This window comes from Embiotoca jacksoni, unplaced genomic scaffold (genome assembly GCF_022577435.1).
Source record: "Embiotoca jacksoni isolate LCO1_2020_lvr unplaced genomic scaffold, fEmbJac1.0.p SCAF_19, whole genome shotgun sequence".
Taxonomy (NCBI): Eukaryota; Metazoa; Chordata; class Actinopteri; family Embiotocidae; genus Embiotoca; species Embiotoca jacksoni.
This window is the reverse complement of record NW_027185329.1, coordinates 4092986-4116423: the sequence shown is the minus strand read 5'-3', so window position 1 is coordinate 4116423 and position 23438 is coordinate 4092986. Positions and strand designations below refer to the sequence as shown.

The window sequence follows — 23438 nt, the reverse complement described above, 5'->3', positions numbered from 1 at the left end:
CCGTCCCGTCTCAACTCTGACTCCCTTCGTCTGCGGGCGACGGGTCTCTTTGGCCGGTGAAGGGCAGCAGTGAGGAGAGCGCATCCAGTCCTGTGGGCTGCGGAGCTGAAACTGGCGGAGCAGCGTCTCCGTGGACCGTTGCGGAAAGAGAGGACGCCTGTATCGTGACACAAGATATACCAACAGCATCACATTCACACATGGGAAGTAGAGAATTCCTGTTGCAGTGTGGGGGAGTCATTTATATATATGTTTCTGGAGTTAACCTACAACAGCTGGATATCTATAGCGGCTGGTGCTGCTGCTGTCGGGCTTTGCCAGAGTCTGCGTGTCTCCATCTCGGCCGTTGACCAAACGTACGCAGAGCTCCATGTTCCCCACCTCAAGTTTTTAGATGGACAAACAGTCAGGCGTGTTCCCAATAACCTTCCCTCGCCATCCACCTGAACCAACACACTCAGTACCTGGGGTATTGAGTTGAGCTGCGCAGCGTTTAGGGAGGGTCTTATGGGCAGACTGCGCACTGGCGCCCTCCAGTGGCCACTGTGGAGCTGTTAGATGGAGAGAAAAGGATTTTATGGCGTACTGTACACGCCAGATCATTTTTGATAATGAATCGGTGCGATTTGTGGTGAAAGAAGCAAATGAGTACAAAGCTGTGCCATGTGTTGCAATCAACCTTCTAATTAAACCTGCATGTGCGCGTGTTTAAATATTTGATCTTTAAATGGATAAAACTTGTTTTGGTAAAAACAACTTAAAAAGCTGATTTGAGCTCATCCTGTAAAATGGAGGCTGCTGAAAGCTGTACAGATAACATCCAATGGATGCAACACCTCCAACCCAGAGGCATTCAAATGGAATGAAATATTCAAGCTGGTGTAGAATTCATTTCCATGTCTTACAGTAGAAAGCAACATGTAATTTTAATGTGCAGCAGACGTTCAGACCTGGTTATGTTGATCAAAGAGTTCTAGTCGTGTCCAACCGCAGGAGACCAGTTTAAAGACGACGTGGTTGTAAACATCCAGATCTCCTGCTGCCTGCACCTCCACCACCAAAGAGAGGGAGGGAGACGGCTGCATCCTACCGGGGGGGTAGAACGTTTAAAGGACGTTTAAAGGACATATACACCACTTTTTTTTTTTCTTTTTTTTTTTTTAAAACATATTTGAATGATGTCCTGGAAGTTGCATCCCTACCGGGGCACTGGCTGTTTGACTGATATGAGGACATTGTTTCCAGGGGTGGGGCTGTGTGGGTAAGGAAGGGATACCCCCGGCAGGCACTGGACCGGCGGTCCCACTTCCTCACCATTTGAGTAGAGGGCTGAGACCAGACGCAGCGCCCTCTGAGAGACGTCCACTCCCAACACCAGGTCATAGAAAACCACAAAACCAGCACTGAAAACCCAGAAGATCTTATTTACTTCATTAAAAGAAGGTAAGTTGATGTGAATGGTGTGTAGTTAATAAAACATTTTTTTTTTTTTAAATGCTACTTGTTTGGTAGCAAACAAGTAACAAGTACCCAAACACAAAAATGAGACAACAGCTGGGACTGAGTATAGATATGTGAAAGTTATATATGTCTAAAAGTATGTGAACTTTCAATTGCTGTTAATGTCTTTTTGTTTGGATGTGAAATGTATTTATTTATACACAGTTTGCATATAAATATGTGGATGGTGTGGGAAATTAAACTGACGCGGGGTCGTAGGGGGCCGGGCCGAGTGGGTCCAAAACGTATCCTCCCAGCGGAGAGGAGAGGGATCCGGTCTGGAGCTGAAGGACACAGTATCTGTATCTGAGTCAACGTCATAATTAAACATGGTCGCTGATTTAATATTCAGAAACAATAGAATAGTCTGCCATTTTTTTTTTTTTGGGGGGGGGGGGGGATTGTAGTCAGGGTTGACTACAATTGTAAATTATGTACCAGTGAAAGAGGAGCGTGAATGTGGGTCTTAGGATGGAGTTGGAGTAGGAGTGGATTTGGAGGAGGAGGCTGTCTCCTGGGACTGGAAGCTTCTTTCCTTTTCTCCATCTCTGCCTGGACTCTAGCAGTCCGATGAAGGTTCTCCGTCTGAATCAGCTCAAGCTCGGTCTTCACTGCTGCTGGAGAACACAGACACGATTGATCCGTGTGTATTTTGGTGTATGTCGGCGTCAAGTTCAAGCAGGTTCAGGGACTTCTGTACTTTTAATCAATGTAAACGGGTACCTATTGACCTAAAATGTCATAACAGTGCGTCTCGAGGGATCCCTTATTAGATATGTACGGGCTCCAGTGATCTGTTGATTTTTCCCGTTTGCGACACCATCAGGTTGATAGTTGGATGATTCATCAGAATTCTGTTTCATCCAGCAAACATCTTCTGTTTCAGTTTGTCTGGTACTTCTGTTCATTTTCACCAAGTGACGACGTCCACCGCTGAAAAACAAATCCAACGCACGAGCGGCAAAATCTACAGTTCCCTCGAATGGTCACCTGAGGCTCATTCTGAAACCGAGAGTCAATCTCCCTCATCTAGATGATTAAAAAAAAAAAAAAAAAACGTGGGCATGGAAACACCCCTAAACCATAAAGATGGACACGGTAAACATTATGTCTGATAAGCATGAGCTTATTGTGTACTGTAATTAATGGAACTAGTGCATTACAAACTGCTGTCAATGAATAGACTGGTTAGAAACAGGGAATATAAGAGTTGTGTGCTTCATTGCAAAGACAGTCCCACCTTCGTAGTCTCCGTGTTTCTCTCTGGCCAGCTGCATCCTGAGGATCTCCTCCTCCAGTCTTTGGTTTTCCTGCTCCAAAACCAGCAGCTCCGAGCTCAGACCTCGCTGAGGAGGTTTCACCTCTGGACACGAGGACGACAATGGTGATGTGACTCGCGGCCAAAAAGGTCATTTCTGCCCATTTTTTTGTTTTTTTTGTTTTTGCTCTAAATCTGCAGCCCGAACCAAACGTGCCTGAATCATCATCTTTGTTGCCGGAGGACACGACCCTCCAGTTCATTATGCGTGTTTTGCATTCAGTGTTATAACTAATGACTGAAAAGAACTGTTGGACCAGAATCTAATAACAACAGACGGGGGGGAAGAGGAAATCAGTTTTTACAGTGGAGAATATCAAGCTGAGTAAACTTAAAAGGCTTCACTGAGCACAGCTGTGTTGAAAGAGGGTTAGACAGTGACGAGCGGCACATATTTTCTTTTCGTCATCGCTCTGATTCTTACTCTTTTTTCTGGCCTTGGCAGCTGCTGCTGGTTGGTTCTTCTCCAGGCTTTGAGCTTCTGCCTGCAGGTCAGTCATCTGTGACACAATGGCTGGATCCGACCCACCTGACTGCATGTATGCCTGTCGCAAGGCTCTGCAACAAAGAGACCTTATTTACCCTTAAAAAAAAACAAAAAACTGAAAAACTCATATTCACGTGTAAACAACCTGTGGGGAAAAAAAAAAATCTGCACTTCATCTTGTTCTTCCTTCCAGTTGAGTGTTTTTTTTTTTGTTTTTTTTTAGAATGGATTACTCCTGAGGGACGCAGGTACACACTTTATCTGTGTGGAGAGAGAGCCATCCACAGAAGAATTGAGCTCATAGTTGTCATGATGCATCTTTTCCGTCTTGTGTGGATCCGGCCGATCAGCAGGCAGAGAGGCCTCCAGCACACTGCAGAGAAAAGGAGAGTGAAAACAAAGTAGATCATCTAATTTAGATCATATTGTGGCATTTATCAAAATTGTTCCAGCTAGAATCCACCCAACAAAAGGAAATTCAATTTATTCTGCTCCGAACATACCGCAATGAGGAACTACCCGGGCGTAATGAAATACATAATTGATGCTCTGACTCATCCAATAGCTTAAAAAAAACAAAAAAAAACGCACTCCACTGAATATTCTTCTTGGTGGAAAACAACTGTTAAAGCAGTTATACCACCTTTGTATCAACACATATACAGTATACTGTATTTCATGAAACAAATATACATTAAATAAGCTCTCTGTTGTACATACTGTATGCCTGTAGTGGCAGCAAGGTTAGCGGTTATCAGTGCTGCAGGTTTGAATCCCGTGGAACAGTCGGTGCTGGACTCCAAGTTGTTACGTTTCCCGTTAACGAGTCTTGTGAGCAACACAGTGAACCCCGAATCATCGCTCTTTGTCTCATAAACTCCACCATCAGTGTAAAGTACAGTGCTTTAAGTCCTTTATATCGGTATTTTAAAGGAAAGTCTTGTAGCTTTATTACCCGAATTTCTTATTGTGGACATTAAAGGAGAAGTTTGTGATTTTTCTAATGTAAACGATTGTCAGCTGTGTGCACTGAAGCAGCTTTCACTGGTTCTTATTCTGCCCGTTTCCTGCCAGCCATTATTAAAGCTCTTGTGCTTGATATAAATGAGCGTCCAAAGTTACACACTGCACAGATAGTCCTCCAATATTAATGATGGGGGACAAAATGTCCACAAAAAAAAAAAAATCCCTACACACAAAAATATATTCAAACGTTTATGTGAAACTGATATGAGGCTTCAGCTTTCCGATTAATCAAGCAGATTTCTTTTGTTCAGTGAAACTAAACAGGGAATTTTATATTAAAAAGACAACTTTGGAATTCATTTTTTAACAACACAATGATATTGTTTTACATGTTTATATGTTAATATGTGTGCCAGACTATTGTTTACAAACACATTCTCAATCAATGAACACTTTCAATGGCATCAGTCCATTCTGAATCAAATTTGACAAAACATGAATTGCAGAAAAGCATAAATCCTCATGATTCAAACATTTTAAGATGCCGATACCACAGGAACAAAAGTTCCTCCAACTTACCGTAACGCCTGGAGATGTTCAGCGAGTTGTTGCAGCGTCTCCTCGTTCTTCTCCTCCTGCTCTCTGAGCTCCATCAGAAAACTCTCCACGTGAGCTGTGTTACTTTGTTCAGTCAGGATGGTGACCTGGTGGGCCAACTCTGACACACACACACACACACACACACACACACACACACACACACACACACACACACACACACACACACACACACACACACACACACACACACATTTTTCTCGCCATCCCTGTGGGAACAACTTACCCTGACCTTAACCATCATAACTAAATGCCTCACCTTAACCATTACCCTATCCCTAACCTAAACCTAACTCCAGCCCTAAAACCAAGTTTTAACCCTTACCGACTTGACCCTGTATTTGTGTGAACGTTCGAGACAATCGATTTTAAGCATCGATTTTTCTTTCACACAGGCTGAAGGAGATATTCGGCCGACAAGGTCTCAAGCAGCTTCAAGCATTTGTTCCTCACCGTCTCTCTGCTGCTCCAGCTGCTGGTTATGAGCGTGTATCAGGCTCAGTTGGCGCTCGTGGAGCGTTGCCATTTCCCTCATCTCCTTCAGTCGCTCACTGTGACCCAGCTGATGCACACTTGCCTAAAGAACGCATTTATAAACAAACAGATTCATGCACAGCATCGGTTCTTAGACGTCTCACAGTCGAAGCGCCCTGATTCATTTCCTTTGTCACTGTCATTAAAATGTACTCATGTCTTGTTCCGGTCTTCACCCAGAGTGACCTGTGACTCACTCTGTGAACACCAGCTGATGACTTAATCCATTATTAAAGAGCTTCTACAATATAGAAGAAATGAGAGCACTAATGGTGCCATGACATACTTCAAAGTGCCAGTGTAGCAATGGCTGAATAGTACATTAAGAGGAAAAATAAAAAGATGTATAGTATGAGACCAAAAAAAAAAAGACCGACACAGGAAACAGAGCCAACCTCAGGATCAGGCCTCCTTTCTGACCACTTTGGCAGGTTTTCTTCAATGGACATCCTCAACTTGTGAAACTAAAAGTCAGAGGAGAGACGTTTTATCTTAATATTTACACATGAATATGAACCTTTTTTTTCACTTATTTACACTTATGTGAATTTGTCTAGATCCCTTTAGAAGCTCCTCTTCCAATGCATTTTGACTGACATAATGATATTCTAACATGAATATTTAATCAAAGACCATAAAATGCCTGCAGTGCTGGGTTAAAATGACACAATAAAAAAATACTCTTATATCGACACAATGTTACCCTTGATGTCTTTTGAAATATCTTTAGGATCTTGTGACATGTTTTAAATGTTGATGGCCGCGGTGCATCGGGGTGGATGACGTCTGGTTTGACATTGGAAATGGCTCCGTTCTACCTCGTCGGTGAGATTTTGCAGAGCAGCTCCGTCTCTCTGGCAGATCGTTGGTTTGTCTTCTGCTCGAGGTGCTTTTGGCTCCACATTTCGCCACCTACCGCTGTTCCTTTGCTGAGCTCTCAGCTGTGCACACAAAGATACAAATGCAGTTTCTTTTCAATGACACATAAAATCAACTTTATCTAACTTTAGGGAACCATAAAGAACTTCTGTCGTCTTTGTCTTGGCACACTAGTGACACACTAGAAAGCTATCCTGCTCTCACTCTCAGTTTATCAGATACACCTGTATGACTGAATGCAATCCAATACCGGCTCTGCGATAAATCATACCTTTTTGGAGTTTATAATCTTTGGCTTCGTTGGTCATGCTAGAGAGGCATTGACTGAACTCTATAGTGTAATTTTTGAGGCTATAACTGGAGGCAGAGTTGTTCAGGAATGCATTTTATTTTGGACTCAGCATTTATTAGACACAAAAATTGAAGACATGTTCAAAGATATGTCAATTATATATGTTATTTCCTATAAAGGCACTCTAGTGCATACATTTTCTAAGCAATTTGGACAAGCACAATTCTCTTTTATGATAAGTTAGGCGTTTATCAACTCTATGTAACATCCTTTTTTTTTCTTATTCTGTTTATTCAGGTCATGGTCCATCTAAGTGATTATTTAAAGGCAACTGAACTTGATTGAAATTGTGAACACCTTGAGAGTCGTTGAGGTCATGTGAGACCCACCTCACCTTCCTGTGAGTGTTTAGGGTTCACATGAGTCATGGCGTGAAAGAGTGAAAGACCACGGAAGGTAAAAGCTTGGGAACTCCTCTCCTGTGAAAACTGAAAAAACCTTTTGGACGAAAGGTGAAATGACTTCAAGAACCTCAAGCAAGTCCAGTTGCCTTTGGATAACATTTAAACATGTGCAGGTAGTAGTAATTGAACTCATCCTCTCTGTTCTTATTGATTATTTTTTATGGTTTCCCAGAAAATAGGCTCAAGTTGGCCACTTACCAGTAACCCTGCTGACTGACTTACCTGCACCAGGTCAGGGCTTCTTGTCCGTTGTGGCTCCACGCCTCCAGCTTCGTTCCTTATGAGAGGTTTGGAGCTTTCTCTTTGCACCCGAAGGTGCTCTACCTCACTCCCAATACAGAGCAGTGCTTTGTGTTTCTCCAGTAGCCTGCTGGAGTGAAACATCATGTTACAGTCTCCGCAGATCAGCTCCAACTTCTCCATCTGGTTATTAAAGCTGGTAATTCTAGAGCAACAGCCTGCTAATAAACTGACTTAAAGGCAGTGCACACGGCAGTATTAGGTCACAACAAAAAACACTAAAGCCTCCTTATTGTTATTCAAAATTAAACAGAAATGTCAGCTAATTTAAAGGTTGTACAACTGCTTATACTGGCTAGTATGTTTGTTGACAACTGTCACCATGCCAGTGATTCTGTTGTGAGGGTGTGGTGAGTTCTTCTCAACATACCAGCCGTTACCCTTTCCTATTGTTTAAATAATGTAATTGTATATTCTACATGAATGTGTCGGGGCCATTATTCCCGCCTGGTGGTGTTTTGCAGTATGTCCTCTTCTTCATCAGTGAAGCTGGAGGTAAAGATCTTTGAGCTTGTGTCCAAAGCAAACCTCTCTTTCTGCATTTTCTCCGTTTTCCACATTGAACTAATGTGTTTATTCTGTCCCTTTGAATATTCATAACCTTCATTTTTCTGACCCTTGAGTGAGCTCTCTGAGAGGCTGGCTGCAGCTGTGCACTGGAAGTCTGGCTCCAAAGCATCAACAGAAAAGACCTCGACCTCAGTGAGTATATTCACCCTAAAAGCTTTTCAAGGCATGGACAATGATCTCACCAAAAACAAACCAGACAACAGATATTCTTTACATTTGAATGTTCAGAAATATCCTGAAGTATTCACTCTACCTTATCCCTTTATTTCAATTAGCTGATATTAGTGTTCTGGTTTCAAATAACAACACAACTGCCCTGGTTTTTAGTGCATGACTTTTGAAGGAATGTTCCTGTTAGGTCAGTTTCATTTAAGAGGAGCTGTTTACATGTGAATTGTTCATAGAAACCCGTCAGTCAGGTTGTGTTGAAAAGGATAGTAAATTTGAGGGTTAAGTTGAGTATTTTTTTTATGCCACTGTACACTTTTATTCCACTACATTTAAGGTAAATATTTTTTTTTTTTTACAACATTTATTTGACAATCTTAGCAACCAGGTACTCTACACATTTTTGCAATCAAAATATTAGATCTGCTTATAAAATATAATGCTTTGTTATAAGTTGGACTACCTGACAGTATACACAAGTACAATGAGTCAATGTATTGATTGATTAGTCGATTGATAGAACATTTAATTTCAAAATTTCAGCTTCTCAAATGTAAAGATTTTCTGTCTTTTCTTTCAATTGTTGTAACAGTTTTAAACTATTATTAATAACTTTGAGGTTTGGACTTAACGTAACAAAACGAATAATGTGATGCTGTGACTTTGGGTTTTAAGGTAAATTTGCCCGGTCAAACAGTTCGTATATACTTTTTTATAAACATACACTGCTGGACTTTGAAATATAAATGAAGGTACGTTACATACCTGAAAGGATTACAGGAGAAAGAAATATAAAATAGAGGCTAAGTAAATTATGTGTCGTTTTAAGTAACGTTTATGGTCATTAATAATATGTATGAAATCCAGGATAGTCGTTATAATTTAAGACCCCTAAATCAGTCATGACTCGGTATGTTTAGCTACAGCATGCCCACTTTGAGGCCAACAAACAAATTTTAACTGTAAATAATTCAGCAATTCTTCAGTCTTGTTCCTTGCAGTGTGGATAAACATCGTATTCATATTAATTTAGGGAATATGAAGGTCTGAATAAATGAAGAGACGTCTGAAGAAACATTTTTAGGGACGTTCTTTAGGATGGAGAGGGTAGTGTTTGGGGAAACTTAGAGTCATGACATCAGTTCTTCTACAATACTTGCAGCACAGATGTCAACGTCAGAAAAAAAAACAGAACTTGATCCCTCAGGCTTTCAGGATGGTGAACTCTGCCATCTGATCTCTGCCTTGTCACAGTGTCCTCGGTGAATCCTTTTCACTGCTGTGCGTATTTGGACTCGACCATGCATAACATTTTATTCTATAGCTTTCTTCACAGTGGGGTTATATTTATATTTTACAATTTTAATATACTGAAAAAACCTACTGGGCAAATATGCACTAAAGCATTTGAACAGGCATACAAATTTCATACATTATTATTTTATTATTTATATTCAATATATCAATTTATACTCTTATTCTCTCTTGGCTCCACTTCCCTTTTAGTGCAGCCCTGAGGTTCACTGTGCATACTTGATGTGACTTTTTAAAATATTTTGACTTCTATAATCTATTTGCTTTTCATAGAAGTTATTTAAAATCACAGCTCAGTTTGTACCAAAGTAGCAACCCACCATGAGATTAAACTCTTAGGTTTGTGAACTGTTGTTTTCGCCATCTTGAGTCTGGCACTTTGGTCGTCTCCATCTTGGTTTTTGGGAGCCAGAATATATTGTATTTGAGGGTTAGATCTGAGAACCCGAGAACACTATGCCCCGCCCACCTATACAGGAAACCTGACTGCACCCCAGGCATGTCAATCAAACCAGGCATGCCTCCAAAAATAGCTCTCTTTGAGGCATAATATCTTATTGATTATAAAATTATTTTCAGTAGGATCACCAGAACACTGGTCAGAAGGAGTGAATTTAGCTGAACGCACCATAATGACTTAAGGACAAAATTTATTGACTTTGTATTTCACGAGAGAAGCTGATGCTTTTTTTTTTAATAGAAGTCTATTGGAGCCGGAGGATTTTTGGATCCCGCTCCAAGTGGCTGTCAATAGTATTGCACTTCCATATTGGCTTCACTTTTCAGATGTGGGGACTCCATCCACGTTTTTGAGGCTAAAAAGTTTGAGATAATGAAATTTAGTGGCTAAAAATGGAAAATGTACATATTTTATGATTTAACAATGTGATTGGAGCTCTTTAAATCAAAGTTGTCCTGCGGGGATGTAGGTTGTATTTTGAGACAATTTCTATCCTCTGCCAGTATCAAGTTTCCAGAGCTGTACAGTAACACTTTAGGCTGCTCTGCAGCAACAACAGCACCCATAATAGAGACAGACTGCTGCTGAAATATTCAACATCCATCCACACCTCTGACAGTGAGAAAGCAAGAGTTGAGGACTTGAACTCCTTCCTCTCTCCCACATCTCTCCTCCCGCTTTGCAACACATACTCATGCATGCCAGGCTGTTGCTTAGCAACTGTAAAATAAAGGCTCTGAAGTCAGAGAGAGAGAGAGAGAGAGAGAGAGAGAGAGAGAGAGAGAGAGAGAGGGAGGAGAGAAAGACAGTTCACAAGTACTGCAATCCACTACTGTTTGTTTGGCTCTGTAGATGATCCCACCACAGCTCTCGGTACCCATCTGTGGATCGACGAGGACTTGTGACTTCTGGTTCTCCCTCAGCCGACCAATCAGTGTTTGCTTCGGGGCGGGCTCAACGGTTCCCTCGGTTACCTGCGTGATTGACATTCAGCCTCCTGCAGCGGAGCGCACGGCAGTGTATCACTGATGCTCCTGCTTCCCCCCCAGAGACTGTGGAGAAATCTGGAAGAGACGAGAGACGGAGAGAAAACACAAGGGCAAGAGGAATGCTAATAATTTAAAGTGTTTTGCTCTTTTCCTCCGGCTCTCTTTCCTGGGAAGATGAACGCTGGACTGCTGGAAGAAGCCGGCTGAGGGGAGAGAAAAGGAAGGATTCCCGAGGAAGAGGGATTTGCTGGTAAGAGAAATCCCCACACCACTTTTTCTCGTTCTGTTTCGGCTTTACCAGTCACCTGTTCTTGCCAGCACAGTGAATTATGGGATGGCAGGTGATCAGGAGAGTCTTTGGGCTCTGTTATGTGTGTATGTGTGGGTGAGACGGAGAGAAAGACAGATTTTCTGCATGCTGCGTGACTGTAGAAGGGCTTTGATGTTACTGTACGAAACCTACATCACAGTCTGTTTTACAATCTGTTTTGTGAAGGCTTTAGCTGAGTGAAGAGAATATATACGACAGGAGGATTTAAAGAACGCTGTGAGCTGTGTCAGTTGGATACAGTTACAGCTGAGGCCAGGATTTCTAGGCTTGTCTACTGTATCTGCATAGGAGGAGGAGTATTAATTGCATAACACTTCATCTATACTCTTGTATCAGCGCTGTGCAGCATCAAGCTGTCCCACTGGTCCAGAAAGCTTCACCGCTGTGTGACTGTTTTCTTAGTACTGTAACCCAGAAAGGCACAGAGGCCGTTTCCAATGGGATAGGCGGAACTTTAGGGGAATTTGTGTGAAGGAATCCATCTATCTGTATGTATATATACTATGTCTGTGTATCGATTTAAAGCTTTACAGTGCTTCTCTGGTGACGACAGGTAACAAAAAAAACCAACAACTCCCTGATCTTGCATGTCTTACTACACCTTGTAAGATCACAAACAGAGATAGAGAGGTCATGCACTGGGTTCAAATGGCTCTAAGTGCCTGACGTGTGCGGTGCCAGCTCTCTGTGCCACCAGGACTTCCTAAAACCTCCATTAGTAACCTCGGGTCAGGCGACAGCCGGCTCATCCATGCCCTCCAGATTCAGTTCTGCACCACCGGGGACTTTTTTTTTTTTCTGCTCGGCTGCTCTCCTGCCGAGAGACATCTCCCCCAACCACCTGAGGACACATCAAACTCTTGAGGGTGTGAACACTTCCATCAGCAGGCAGTCTGTTTTTCTTTCACCTCTTTTTTTAGGGGATGTTTTTGTCCTCCGGTTGAGCTTTTGGTAGGCTGGGTTTGGACTGTAAATGGCAGAATTGTTCCCCTTTTTCCTCTCAGATCTAAGGTTAACATGCAAAAGTGCAAATGAGGTTTTCTTACACCTGCACTTTTTCATACCTCAAGTCATTTAATATGCGGAAAAATAGTCATAATTTTCAATAATCAGTCGTTTTTTACCTCCTCCTACATACTGTCAAACTGCAGATATAATAAAACGTGGACATTAATATGACATAAATAGATATTTTTGACATCTTGATTATCAGCATATATACTGTAGAAAGACCACATGTACAACAGACAATAGATAAAAACCACGTACCTGCATAAGAAAATTAGCTTTCCTGTAGTTTATTTCTAAAGTACTAACAGCATAAATAAGTTACTTATCCTTTACAGTACATATATTTCTGCCTAAAAACATACATCATATATCCTTATCCATTTCAACAAAACATATAGACACTATTAGTGAGTTAAAACCATGTAGTTTTCCCATTTAATGTCTGGTCTTTGTTAATTTCCAGCACTTATTCCCACCAAGGTTACTAAAAGTAGATAAAAGCTTCAGCCACCATCTTGAGAAAATGTTTCAGGAAAAAACTGATCTCATTTTCAAATCAAAACCAGGGACAAAAATATATTTTGTGCTGCACTAAAACTGAAATAATGCTGACAGAGAATGTATTTAGGTTACAAGACCCTAACTGAAATTTATTGTAATCAGAAATATTTGACCTTCAAAAAACAAACATATCATAATACAGACAACCAGCTTGTGGTGGCATAATCCTCCTCCTACTGAATGGAGACATTTTCCTTCCAACCATCTTGATGTTGACTGACTCACGCTGCTCATAAAGCGCTGCTCCATCTTGTCAACTCACTAACATGGCAGCCGAAAACAAGGTTTGTGAGTTTGTCACGGACAACCTCTAGCGATACCAGTTACAAGCTGAAATTACGTTATCTTTATGAGTACAGGTTTGACAGCAGTCCACACAATGAATTCAGATCCTCACTGCAGATACAAATCTGAAGAATAAATCTGAGCCAGCAGCTCGGATGGAGGCTGCAGGCTTCCTCTTTGCTAGCAGGGAGAGTTAATCATATATTCCATAGCATTAGAGTATAGCTACAGTTGGAGGTGTTTGGGTCTCCAGAGCTGCTGCCTGGCTGCCTGGCTGCGTAGGAGGACACATCTCATCTTCACAGCTCTGTCTATTGCAGATATAAAGCTTTGGGATTTGTTTCTGCTTCATTTAACTCCTCGCAGAGCAGCGCAGGGAGGATGACAGGGAGAGAAAGGGGTGATGAGACGGGCCAGAAGCCAGATTTGAGCCCACAGCATCACAAGTACATGATATTCACCTTAGCCCACGGATTCACCGGGATGCCCCACAGCTGAGAAAGCCTTCCAGCCAAGTAGAGTAACATCAGTAATCCTGTGATTACACTTTGAGCCCCTTGTAAACCCCCAGAATATCTCCTTGACCGGGGCTGACTGGTAAAGGTTTGGCTGAGATCAGTCATGTTTTCAGAAGCCTGTTAGATCACAGGATGACAGTGTGTCAGAGACAGTGTGTAAGTGGCAGTGTGGCAAACAGGAGGGGAAAAACTCTAAATCACGTCTAATACCATTGTTGAGGTGTAATGAAATCACTTCTGTTTAAAAAAGCAAATCTGAAAAATGAACCAATATTGCATGAATAACACATTGGTGCTATTTGCTAAAATAATGTTTGTCTGTGTAATAAACAGATGCTGCAATGTGCAACCATGAGTGTAACCTCAGGCTTCCCCACTACAGGCGGCTATTTCTGTGCTGATAGTTCCATGAAGATATTCACACAGCTAATTATGAAGCTGCAGATGATGTCAGAGGAAACTGCTCGGCCTAATCTAAAATTGAGCAGTTGCAGCAGGCTAGCTGTTGTGCTATGCAGAGTTTAACTGGCTATATTTTAACATTTAATCGCGCATTAACCGCCAACATTGGCCATTTTTCAGTTGATGTGGTGTATTTGTAAGGAAATAGTTGCTTATTTTTGCATCCAACAGTCACAGTCAAACATGATCATTCATTTGGGGACAAGTTTCCTTTAATCTAAATCATATTATAAGATTGAAAATATCCGCGCTCTTAAAGTCAATTTTAACTGGCCCTCACAAACATAATGCAAGAACACAACTATCCATATCCATAGTCATAGAGTACAGACTTTGTAATTCTTCTCCAAACGGGTCTATCAAATAACCACGTTCATGATTATAATTTAGACAAAATAGATATTATGATTTGGAACAAACTTGCTGCGGATCCTTAGGTGAGACTGAGCCAGGGAAATTGCAGAAGTCATTGGATTATAGGAGCGAGGAGTGTTTTGGGTGTTGGATTAAGCTGACACAGTACTAAACGGTAAACGTGATGGAAAGCTGCGGTCAGTGCTGAAGTTTCAACGTGGGAATAAACAGGATCCCAAAAATATTTCAGCTAATATTATTTTTGAGGAAATATAGAAAGATAACATCTTTTAAACTTGATAAAGTTGCTGTGGCTCCAGTTTGGTACCAGAGATACATAGATTCTGTTTGAGCAGACGGATCATCCTGTCTGGTTTTGATTGTGTATCCAGAAACCTGGTTCAATGATAACTCGGTTTGTTAACCCTGAGGTGAGGGAAACTGAGTTTTCAGTTCCAGAAACAGACATCCCTGTAAATCAGGGTGAGTCATGGTGTGGTAACTTACTCTGTAAACCGAACTTGCTCTCTGCCATGTTTTCTTCAGTAAACCCTGAGCTCCTCTTTTTCATTTCCTCATTTATACAGTTAATATCAAAGTGAATATCGGATCGCATACATTTCCAGAAATTTACGGCAGAAGAGGTGACGGACGTCAAAATCTTTGTTGGAGACCATTAGTTTGTTCTCCTTACAGTCTTAATTAATTTAGTTTTTTAGTTTTAACAGGGTTTCCATTACTGTATTTAAATCAAAATATAGTTGCCGTTGACGTCGAGCAAGGTTTTTTAATTGTAAAATGGACGGATCAGCGAAACTCTGAGGTTTCATCAGGACTATAAATAGAATTATGTTCTAATCTGTTCGATCTATATTTTTTATCTCCTGCTGCCAGCAGCACTTTGTCCCTGTGAGGTTATAGCTGAATAAATACATTTAAAAATGTAATGTAATATAAAATAGGATTCTTTTGTCATCCGTTAATGGCTCTTTCCTCCAACTCAGGCTCTTTCGCCACTTCTGTTCTGTTTTTAAAGATAAAGTCATATTGTAACGGATATATTTTCCATCATTAGGTTAAAATGAAGGCTCTGCTTGTTGTTTACCCGTTGCCATGGTGAATCACTGATGACTGTACACACTCGACTAAACTCTTAAACTCTAATGAGCTGCTGTGAAACTCAGAGTTTCCATCTCGTAGTTGTTCTGCTCAGAGTTCAGACTGAAGTTCAGAGTTTGTCAGACCTACTTAGTGGAACAGGCCCCTGGTGTTACTGTCTCTGACTATGTATTTATATCCAGATGATTATCCTGTCTGCTTTCAAGGTTACGCAGTCTTTCTAAAGGCGATCTGGCCATGATGACACCCCTGTGGTCCAAATTGGATCACTGTCATACAGGACCGCGGGATTCACTTTCAACATCCTACAATCAAAATGTAGCTATTAAGCAATATCAGCATGGAGGCTGTTACTGTATCTGTTGCCTGGCAACATTTGCTTATTATGACGTTTCAGCAGATTAATTGCTACTCGGATATACGGTAGCAGTGGTGGAGGAAGTATTCAGATCCTATACTTTAATAAAAGTATGTAAAAATGCTCCATTAAAGGTCCTGTATTGAAAATCACGAGTAAAAGTACAAAGTAGTTCAAAGTTATTAAAGTAAAAATACTGTTTTGGTCCCTCTAACTGATATATTAATATGTATGACATCACTGGATTATTACTGGCAAAGCACCAGTGTGTTAGTAGCATGTATCTATTGTAGCTGCAGGCAGAGCTGGTTTCAACTACTTTATATCGAGTTTGATACACAGGGACAGCAGATACATCTGATGGGTCGTCAGATGATTACTGGGGGAGAAAAAAAAGAAAAAGACACACATTTATTTTCAGTTTTTGGACTTTTTTGTGAGATATTAGATAATTTGAACGTTTAGTGAAATTAAATCATGTGAGAAGTTTAGAAGGAAAAATAACTATTTGGTGGAGCTGTTAACAACTCAGACATCTGAAATGTAAATGTCACGAGCCAAAAAGGTTTAAGCTTTGATGATGTGTTGGCATTTAAAAGCTTTTTATGTCTTCAATTGTGTCAAATCTTTATCTGAAAACTAACTTAAGCCGTCAAATAAATGTAAAAGAGTAGAAAGTACAATATTTCTGTCTGGAATGTATTTACGTGAAAGTATAAAGTAAAATCAAATGGAAATACTCAAGTAAAGTACCTCATCATTGTAAACAAGTACAGTATTTGAGGAAATGTTCCAACACGTGTCTAATCAGCCAGACTTTTAAAGCATCTGTAAACATATCAAGTTGAACAGGGTGCCATTACGACTGGGCACCCTGTCTGTACCTACATGTACAGACAGAAGGACACATGCAATACAGAGAGAAAAGAAAAACTGCTAGAGAGAGGATGTTTTTATATTTGTGAATGAACTCAGACTAAGTGCAGATGAAACATTTCCTAAGTAGTCTGGTGCCAGAAAGGCTGTGTGTGTGTGTGTTTGCGTGTCTGTCTGTGAAGTTACTGTATAGTTGCATCATTCTCAGTAGGATTATGAAACGGCGAGAAATGAGCAGAGAGGGGGGGAAGAGAGGGACAAAGGAGGAGAAGGACTGACGACAGAAACAAAGCTTGTCAGGTTTCCACAATGAAAGATATTTAATTCTTCTGTCACAAGTCATAAAAACAGCATAATGAGATGATGACACAATTTAAGGAGACTTAGAGGGAACTGCTCATTCAAATGATGTGCTTTCAACGGTTTCCATTATTGAAAGCATGTTAATCTGTGATCAATAAACTACAGCCCATAATCAATTCATCTGATTGTACTGCAGGCACAGATAACCATCATCTGTCAAATGTCATTGTTGTCCAGATCAAGGAATCAATACAATCATAGGACAGAATATAATTTAATGTTTAATGTTGGTAATTTGGCTCTAGGATTCCAATGAAAAAAGGACAAAAATTTCAAGTTTTTAATATGATTTCTTGATTCAGTGGCAATGAATCTCTAAAGTATAAAATCACTCTGGTCTGCAGACATTCTTGAGCTTTTCTCAGATTCTTTTTTCTCCACTACCACAAATTTCTGGGACCAATTGCCGCCATTAACTCTGCACCTGTCCCCACCAGAAAATGTGTGATCCTTAGATGTTCAAACTGACTCTGCTTGGCAGTCTAGGTACGGGCAAATTACCTGGACTGGGTAACGTTCACAGGTACAGAGAGAATTTGGCTTCTTTTTTCTGCCATAAAATAATTAGAACATGATGCACTTCCTCCTCCCACGAGAGTCAGAAGCAGTCCGACGATAATATGTAATCATCTTATTGGAACCGTGGCTGGATGAGCAGTTACCGGCCCGGGAGCCACTTGATCAGAGCCCCTGTATGACATCACATAACATTTGGAAAGTCAATTAAACACCCACAAAGACACAACAAAATGACTACAAATGATTGAAAATAACCTCCAAGAGACATTATAACACCACAAAGATACATACCCAAGAGACACACAAACAAAGAGATGAAACAAAGAGAAGCACCAAACGACTACAAAGAGACACATAATGACCTCAGAGACACAAAACAACGGCCAGGCAACGCAAGGCAGGTTTAATTAGATTATACCATTCAGACACAAGGCAACTCAGAGTGTTTCACAGAGCCACAGAACTACACACAGATACATTTAAAAGACTGTAAAAACAAGGCAGAAATTTAAATAGCACAAACTAAGCAAGCACAAAACGAATGCAGAAACAAAAACAGAATGACGACAGAGAAAACTGCAACACTTGCAAAATGTCTGCAGAAACTAAACAAACCATAAACACAAAGAGAGCACAAAGAAACAAAAGAAATACAAATAGAAAACCCACAAAGAGACAGAAAACAAACACAATGAAAAAGAAAACAACTTATAAGAGGGAAAAAAGAGCAACAATGAAGACACAAGAAACAAGCACAGAAAGACATAGAAAAACTAGAGACATAAAACTACCACACAATGATGGAAAACAAAAACACAATCATCCAAAATACTACAAAGAGACATAAAACCATTACAAAGAGAGATAAAACCACTACAAAGAGACATGAAACTACTCCAAAGAAACATGAAACTACTCCAGAGACATACAACTACTACCAAGAGTCATGAAACTATTACAGAGACATAAAACTACTACAAAGAGACAAACAAACAACTATAATGGACAAAAAACAACATGAAGCCACAAGAAACAACCACAGAAAGACACGGAACAATTACAGACATAAAACTACCACAAAGTGACAAAAAAAAACTACAAAAAGACATAAAACTACAACAAAGACAAAACTACAACAAAGAGTCATAAATGTACTATAAGAGACATAAAACTACCACAAAGAGACCTAAAAGTACTACAAAGAGGTGAACCGCAAAGATCATGAGAACATAATTTTTTTACAAGCTTGAGTATTGTGCTCCCGTATAGGAGAAGTGGAGGACCTTTAACATTGTTGTGTCCCAGGCCTGTTGCTTCAGTTATCAATAGCAGCTTTTTTATTTAGTTTCATATGATAATATTTCAAGTTGTTTATTTGGTAGTAATTTCTACACAGAATAAACAATATAACTATTGATAATGTACATTTGACTATTGTCTCTTATTTTCATAATTCCCTCTTTAAATGTCTGCCCCCTCCAGTCAAGCGTCGTAATCCCGTCCCTGCTCTCTGGCCTCTGAGCGACACACTGCTCACCTTATTTCATGAGTCACGCTGTGATTCATTTGCTGCACGACGCTTCGGGGCGTACGTAATACAAAAACAATGTGAAACAAAGGACTGTTATGTTTGCAGCCTTGGAGTTTCTTTGTTTAAATCATCAGCTGTCACAACAACAATCCAAACAAGTCTTCCCACCAACACTTTTTTTTGTTTGATTTGATACAGACAAAAAAAAAAAAAAATCAAGAATTTTTTCTACCTGACTTTTGTGATAAAATGTATATTTTGTGGGTGTTAGTGTTTGTTTCCATACGTATATCGCCTATTAAAGAAAATTCTACAACAAAACCTAATTTATATTGAAAAATATATCCGTCATTTTACAGTATATTATTCGATTATATCGAAATTTTAATTCGGAATAATCAGGATTAATGACAGAAAATCTTGATACACCATCATTGAAACTGTTGAATTTTTTTGGGCTTCTTTCTACGATGTTGTGATGTTCTGTTGTAAGAACTTTACTGTGCTAAGTGCCCTCAGATGACTCGTGATGTGTTTTGGCGCATTATATGTAAAACTGAGTTGAATTGTTACATTATATCATTCTGGTTTTACCACCAATGAATAAAATATTGTTTTTGAAAGAACTATGAAATACTCTTTTAGATACACTTTTTATTTTTTTTTTAAACCTGTGATCAGTTAACTGTTTAGACAATGGAGACAACCCAACACTCAGTCATGGTTTAGTTGAGGACGAGCCATCAAAACGCTTCACCGAGGATCTAAAAATATGGCTGCAGGGGTGGAAATCCACATCCTGATGTATGTGTGCGCCTCTGCATCTGATATCTGCCAGCAAAAACAGAAAACCCACTGACAATGACTGCCGTTCGGAGACAGAACAGAGTCACTGCAAATGGCTGATTGGATGATTGATCACTGTGATGAATCACGGTTCAAATCTGGTAGAACATTACTGACACGTTTCCCAAGTTTGTTCCGAGTTGCTTTTGTTTGATTTTTTTTTTTCCGAATATAAATGCGGTGTCACACGACACCGGTATTAAAATGACCGGCGGTGTGCAGCCTTGCTGGCGGCTCTGTGAGGCAGCGTTGACTTGAGCTACGTGCTACCGAGTTTGACCTGATGAGGTCGCGACATGGAAAGTTGAGGGGTCACCAAAGTTCTTAGTTGGTGAGATATTTCACTGAAGGCCGCAAAGGAGTCATAGTCTGGATGGCAGAAAAGTCAAGGGGATCATCAAAGTCATGAGGAGGAAGATTTGTACCACATTCTTTTTGGCATCCATTTAATAGTTATTGATAATTCAGTGTGGACCAAAGTGGTGGACAGACTGACGGACTGTAACTGGCAGAGTGATGGTGGGATTTTGAGTTTTGCTTGCAGCAGTTGGAAATTACAAAAAAAAAAGAAAATAAAAATAAATTGTACTTTCGGATCTTTAGAGGAAATGCATGTCTTTAAATGTAAGGCTTAAATGTCTTTATTATACTTTAAGTTCCCATCTCATCTCTATCTTTCCTTTTCTTCCTTACATTTTATTTTCCTTTCCTGTCCCCTCTTGTCCTCTCCTTTCCTTTGGCCTTCTTTCCTTTCCTTTCCTTTACCCCTCTCTCCTCTCCTCTCCTCTCCTCTCCTCTCCTCTCCTCTCCTCTCCTCTCCTCTCCTCTGATTAGCTGCAGCTCTGTAGGTTACCATAGCACCCGCGAGAGAAAAAGTCAACCCACACAGAGTCTCCTGCTTACCACTCATTCTTTTCCTCTCTCTCTCTCTCTCTCTCTTTCTAGTCTGCCATTGTGTCTTCCCTCCTGCTCTCTGTCTACCTCTCTCTCTCTCTCTCTCACAGTCCTTCCTGCCGCCTGTCTTCTCCCCAGCGTGACGCCATTATGGCTTTTTGATACTGTTTACGTGTCAAGGTAAATTTTGTACATCCGTGTTCACCTGCGTGCGCGTGTGTGCGCGCAGGCTTGGTTATGAATATGCAGATATGTTCTGCCCAACGTGACAACTCGGCTTCACTGTCCGCCCACACACACACAGGATGCCCGTGGACACACACACACACACACACACACACACACACACACACTCAGAGATCCACGGGGAGAGAGTGGGCTCCGACTGAGGCCTTTCAGACTCTCCACTGTGGTTGCCGGTAGTCAGATAGCGCGGGCCGCTAACATGTGTGATGTCTTCGGTCTTCTTTGTTTGTTTTCTGTCTTAGTCAAGTGTTGGTAACTGCTTCTGCATAAATGCTACCAGAAGCATTCGGTGGAAATTTGTGCGCGTCATTGTTTGCGGGTTTGTGTGCGTTTAAGTGAGAGAGGTAGTGAGTCATCTCAGAGGCTTCCCGGACATTAGACCGATTTAACGGGGCTGTTTGGGGCTGGCAGTGGACTACAGCCTGTGGTTTTACAAGCAAAGGCAAGGTTTTTTTTTTTTTTTTTTCAGTATATCCCTGAAAATAAGTGCATAAAAAAACCACACACATGAGATGTTTGTGTGTTCTGATCTAACTGTGGTTAGAGGAAAGACCGTGGTCCGCATTAAGAGAGAGCCAAGTTCAGTTGGACACAGGACTGGCTTGAGGTGATAAGACCTGCTTTGTTGACCTCGTCTCCCATGAGGTTTACTGGTGTTACAACATCAGACTGTCTCTGCTCCTGAGACACAACAGTCAGAATTCACTTCATCAAACAAAGTCTCCTTCAGGTAAATCTAAACTGCGGTTGTTTCAGTCCAGATTCTTCAACCTTTTTTCCTCTGAGAGCCACTTTGACAAAATGTAAGTACCTAAGAGTTCTTCATGTTTAGAATATTTATTCACACAGCTGACCTCCACCCAAACCAGCTGAACGAGCTTCTTTTATGTGAACAACAACAAATACTCAACACACATTTTGGATCACAACAGCTTGAATTCAACCGTGTGTGCATGCTTTTTTTTCTGTATGCATTTCTTTATGTTTTCAATTGAAGGCGGGGGTGGGGGATGAGGGGGTATTTTCTGTATCTACAATTATGGAAATGGAAATTTATACAGCAGTGCACGCAGCTTGTGTGTGTGGCCAGACTCATCTGAAAAATGTCAAATAAAGCTTTCTATTATACGATTTAACAGGGAAATCTAGTGTTTCCCCTTCGATTGGGACCCTCCGCCCCCCCCCCCCTGAAAGAAACACATGTATTTTTAATTTGACAAGTCGCAGCATTCAATCGACCAAGTGTTATTTTGATCCCTCAATCACTCGCTTTATAGCTCTGGCCCCTTGTTGCGATCCGGCAAAATATATTGTACTGTTATTTACCTAACTTATGGACACCCGGATATTATCTGAAACATGACGTTAAGTGAACGGAAAGGAAGGAAACAAATGGGGAGGACTAGAGGAAGGACATGAGGTAACGGAGATGAGACCAGCTTGCTCGAGCAGCCCATCTACTGTAGAGTACCATCTGCTATCTGCTCCATTCAGTATCAACTGTATTAAATAATCCATGTGGTTTGATGATCAGCAGGATGGTTCACCATGCTAATGAATGTGGTTGAATGATGTTAAATGATGAAAAAGAAAATCCTCCTCATAAAGCATTTTTAAGTTGTTCATTTTTAAGTACTTGTTGCTGTATTGCTTACATCCATATTTACGTGCTGTCAGTTGCCTTCTTTGCTGCCTTTTGTTATGTTTGTCGGCACGTTACTGCCACCAGTGGAAACAGCTTGTAACCGCAGCAGGATGAGAGGTTCCTGCTCGCTCCTGTGAATCCGTTCATTAAACAATCTACAGCATCACCTGTGGTTTCCAACTTCAGGGAGTACTTTCAATCCTAAATGTAACTTGGGTTTATTAAAATCACGAAGCTTTAATTTTGTTCACTTTTGAGGTTTTATAATATCCAAAAATTGGATCCAAGCTCAGGTTTTATTAGAAAGGTGTAAAGTGTGCCCACAACAATTTTGCTGAAAAGTTAAATATGTTAACTTGGTGCCTTTCATTTGTTCATTATTTGTCGCCACGTTGTCATTTTGGATCCTGTTGAAGTGCCTCAATGCAGACATCCTCGATAGGATAGAGGAATAGCAGTGGTTTATGTTGTTGCTGTTTTTAAACAATGTTTATTTAAGGTGATTTGGGGAGATGTGGCGTGAGCCAGGTCCAAAAGTTAATGAAGATTTGTTCAGTTGTTCAGCACAAATAACACATCAGGTGTGGGCTGGTGGATGGATAATACGTTCAAGCTGATAACACTGACTGATCTGGATGACAGTTTCCAGAAATTCACTCA

General features: G+C 40.6%; 2 protein-coding genes across 2 annotated transcripts in view; one reads left to right on the top strand and one right to left on the bottom strand.

Annotated features, from left to right (window-relative positions):
- Window positions 1–10: 10 nt before the first annotated feature.
- On the bottom strand, window positions 11–7481 carry LOC138200654 (coiled-coil domain-containing protein 17-like). Its single transcript, XM_069153535.1, has 13 exons — window positions 7281–7481; window positions 5343–5466; window positions 4851–4944; window positions 3562–3678; window positions 3243–3376; window positions 2741–2863; window positions 1939–2117; window positions 1708–1784; window positions 1203–1403; window positions 951–1086; window positions 465–551; window positions 271–381; window positions 11–157 (listed from the first exon to the last, which is right to left on the bottom strand). The coding sequence occupies exons 1-13, from the start codon at window positions 7479–7481 to the stop codon at window positions 11–13; spliced, it is 1731 nt and encodes a 576-aa protein (XP_069009636.1).
- Window positions 7482–10735: 3254 nt separating this feature from the next.
- The window catches only part of lrrc7 (leucine rich repeat containing 7), a 115220-nt gene continuing 102517 nt past the window's right edge, over window positions 10736–23438 (top strand). The window contains exon 1 of the mRNA XM_069153071.1: window positions 10736–11109. The gene's annotated coding sequence lies outside the window, so the exon portion shown is untranslated. The remainder of the gene's footprint in view (window positions 11110–23438) is intronic.

What these genes read in the sequence shown, in the direction of transcription:
- LOC138200654 (XM_069153535.1), bottom strand. Translation starts at nt 7,481, where the DNA reads ATGGAGAAGTTGGAGCTGATCTGCGGAGACTGTAACATGATGTTTCAC. An exon ending in GAAGCCCTGACCTGGTGCAG is followed by an intron (nt 5,467 to 7,280) that starts GTAAGTCAGTCA and finishes TGCGTTCTTTAG; the next exon opens with GCAAGTGTGCATCAGCTGGG. An exon ending in TGCCAAGGCCAGAAAAAAGA is followed by an intron (nt 2,864 to 3,242) that starts GTAAGAATCAGA and finishes CCTCGTGTCCAG; the next exon opens with AGGTGAAACCTCCTCAGCGA.